General features: G+C 50.5%; 1 protein-coding gene across 1 annotated transcript in view; it reads left to right on the top strand.

The window, feature by feature from the left end:
* Window positions 1-2,979, top strand: part of LOC107300887 (Nance-Horan syndrome protein-like) — a gene marked incomplete at its 3' end in the record, with an annotated part of 7,113 nt that extends 4,134 nt beyond the window's left edge. The window contains exons 5-6 of the mRNA XM_015830171.1: window positions 945-1,076; window positions 1,396-2,979. Of these exons, the coding sequence (XP_015685657.1) occupies window positions 945-1,076; window positions 1,396-2,979 (1,716 nt within the window). The remainder of the gene's footprint in view (window positions 1-944; window positions 1,077-1,395) is intronic.
* Between the last annotated feature and the right edge of the window lie 6 nt (window positions 2,980-2,985).

The raw sequence follows: 2,985 nt of genomic DNA, 5'->3' as shown, positions 1-2,985 counted from the left end.
AATAATAATAATAATAATAATAATAATAATAATAATAATAATAAAGTTGGAAGGGACCTTGGAGGTCATCAAGTCCAACCCCCTGCTCAGGCAGGTAACCCTATACCATTTCAGACAAATGGCTGTCCAGTCTCTTCTTAAAAACTTCCAGTGTTGGAGCATTCACCGCTTCTGGAGGCAGGTTGTTCCACTGGTTAATAGTTCTAACTGTCAGGAAGTTTCTCCTTAGTTCTAGGTTGCTTCTCTCCTTGGTTAGTTTCCATCCGTTGCTTCTTGTCCTGCCTTCGGGCGCTTTGGAGAATAGCTTGACTCCCTCTTCTTTGGGGCAGCCCCTGAGATATTGGAACACACTATTTCTTCCCTCTCATTTTGGGTATTTTGTTTGTGAGTGTTGCACGTACAGGGAGTCCTTGCTTAGCAGCTGCCTCGTTTGGTGACTACTGTTCTCAGCAAGAGTGGTAATGGGGAAAAAAGCAACTTTGTGACCCGTCCTCTCATTTCACGGGTCTGTAAAGCAAAGGAAAGCTGAAGTAAGATTGAAAATACAGTCAGGGTTTCGCTTAGCAACTTCTTCCCTTAACGACCAAGTGGCTGGTTCCAGCTGTGGTCATTAAATGAGGACTGCGTGTAATGTTAGCCTACATTTGTGGTCCTATCACCATCAGCATCTAATAAATTCAAACTCGGCACAGCAAAAGCTTGAGATTTTTAGAGGATGCTGGTGGGTTTTTGTCCCTCCATTCCTGTCACAATTACACACCTACATGCAAACCATCTCTCTGTTGAAGCCAGCTGGGGAATTCTGGGAATTGAAGACCACCCATCTTAAAGCTGCTGAGATTGAGAAACACGAGTTAAGGTCATCTGCCTCTCCTGTCTGTTGTCATCTTCTGGGCTTCCTAGTCTTTGCTTGGACCACTGAATCTCTTTTTTCTCGATTCCAGGGCAGCCGTTTGCTCGACACGCCAGCGCACGGCACTCCTTGTTCAATACAGAGACCGCCATGAATCCCAAGTCTTTGCTACGCCGAAGACGGACCGTGATTGGTTTTCCCCACCTCTCTCTACGTGATCCAGGTGACCAACTGGTGGGGCAGCTGCTCCCTTGCTTTTTTGGTTTTTGCTGGTCAGTCGTAAAGATATTTATTTTATTTGTTGATTTAAAACATACGTCGCAGGCTGGGGTGCACCCAAAGCTGAATAAAAGGCTCTTTTCTTTAATCGGCACCATGTTGTGTATCTAAGCAAGGTACTGGCAGTTTTTTAAGACTTGTGGACTACAATTCCCAGAATTCCCTAGCTGGCTTGAATAGACAGAATTCTGGGAGTTGAAGTCCACAGGTCTTAAAGAGCTTCTCTACTCTGTTTCATCCTTGCCTTTCTAACTCTTCTCTAGGAAGTAGCAATGGGCCCATCGTCAACCCACCGGCCACCATAGCTGAGTCCATCTCTTGCAATTTTGTCCCTGATGTGGTCAATGGAAGGAGCTCCACTCGCCAAGCCCGGTCTCCTCAGTCCCGACCACAGCTGAGAAAGACCTTCAGTGATCTCGGGGGAGTCCTACAGGGACGAGGTTGCCAAATCCAAGCAGGCCGTGCTGAGAACCCCAAGGTGATGTACGCCAGCCCATTGTGCAATGGCCCCAAAGAGGACTCCATCTTCTCTCCTGGTTGCAGCACATCCTCCTTCTGCTACACCAACTCTCCTGTGAGCCAAAATGAGGTGGCAGCAGCAGAGAGCGCATCTCAGATGTCTCCTTGCACACCCAGGGACACTCCAGAGGCAGATCAGCTTTCTTCTTTCTTCATTAGCCAAGACAATATGGCTGGGGTGAATGAGTGTGGGACGTTTTGCACTTCTCCTGAGTCCCCCTTAGAGGCTGAGGGAAGCTCGAGGTGTGGAACGAGAGACGTCAAAGTCCCTGCAGCCCTTGTCAACTCAAGTGAAGAGGAATCGTCCCAACTGGAGAGGGAGAGAATCATGTGCAAATTCCGTGAGAGGTCACTTTCTGTCCCTACAGACACAGCCTCCCTGTGCTCAGTGGACATTGGGGGCAGTGAGACCTGTGGCCTTAGTTATCCCAGTGCCAGCTCGGAGGGGAGCACCAGCACAGACAACATCTCCCTGGCTCTGGAGCAAGAGGCCCGAAGGCAGCGCCGACAACGAACCAAGAGTATCTCTCTCAAGAAGGCCAAGAAGAAGCCTTGCCCACCCATGCGCAGCGTCTCCTTGATAAAAGAAGGGCAAGTCGGCGAAGCAGAAGTGAGTGGTGAGGCACTGCCCCAGGATCAGAGACCCAAAAGTCTTTATTTGCTGCCCGATGCACAGGTCCACAGCAAAGTCCAAGGTGATCCAACCAGGGAATTGGAGAGCAGGCCCTATGCCCAGCAGGGCTTTATGCCTGAATGGAATTCTGGGGATCCTTATTGCTCCTTGTCCGGATCCAGCACTGCTACTGGGACTACTGTAATTGAACTGTCCAAAGTACGTGGTAGTTCTGAGTCCCTCCCATCTCCTTCTGTCTCCCGGGCCACCACCCCATCTCACCTCTGTGCTGACATGAGTTTGAAAACCTCTTCCCCAGGGAGGTTGACAGGGCTAATGTCTCCCTCCAGTGGCTACTCCAGTCAGTCTGAAACGCCAACCCCAACCGTTCCAACATCCATGGTTCTGGGTCATGCTCCTCACCAGAGTGGACGGACAAGGCCCCTTGTGCCGGAGAGGAAGTCCTCCCTACCCCCTGTTTCTCCTATGGAACGAAGCCCCAAGTCTCGTCTCTCCTTCGATCTGCCCTTTGCCCCACCAACACACCTGGACCTCTCGGGCTTGAAGATCTCGCACAAGAGCAAAGCCAAAGTAAGCCGACACCACTCGGATTCTACCTTTGGAGCCAAGTTGGGCCCGAAGCTGAGTCCGGTGCAGCCGGTTATGCCCATGGTGACCCAGCTAGACCTGCGTTCTGTCCGTTTGCGTTCTGTCAGCCGAT

The sequence above is a fragment of the Protobothrops mucrosquamatus genome, unplaced genomic scaffold (genome assembly GCF_001527695.2).
Source record: "Protobothrops mucrosquamatus isolate PMUCROS unplaced genomic scaffold, P.Mucros_1.0 scaffold8991, whole genome shotgun sequence".
In the NCBI taxonomy this organism is placed as follows: domain Eukaryota; kingdom Metazoa; phylum Chordata; class Lepidosauria; order Squamata; family Viperidae; genus Protobothrops; species Protobothrops mucrosquamatus.
Note: the sequence above shows the minus strand (reverse complement) of the source record. Positions and strands in the feature narration are given on the sequence as shown.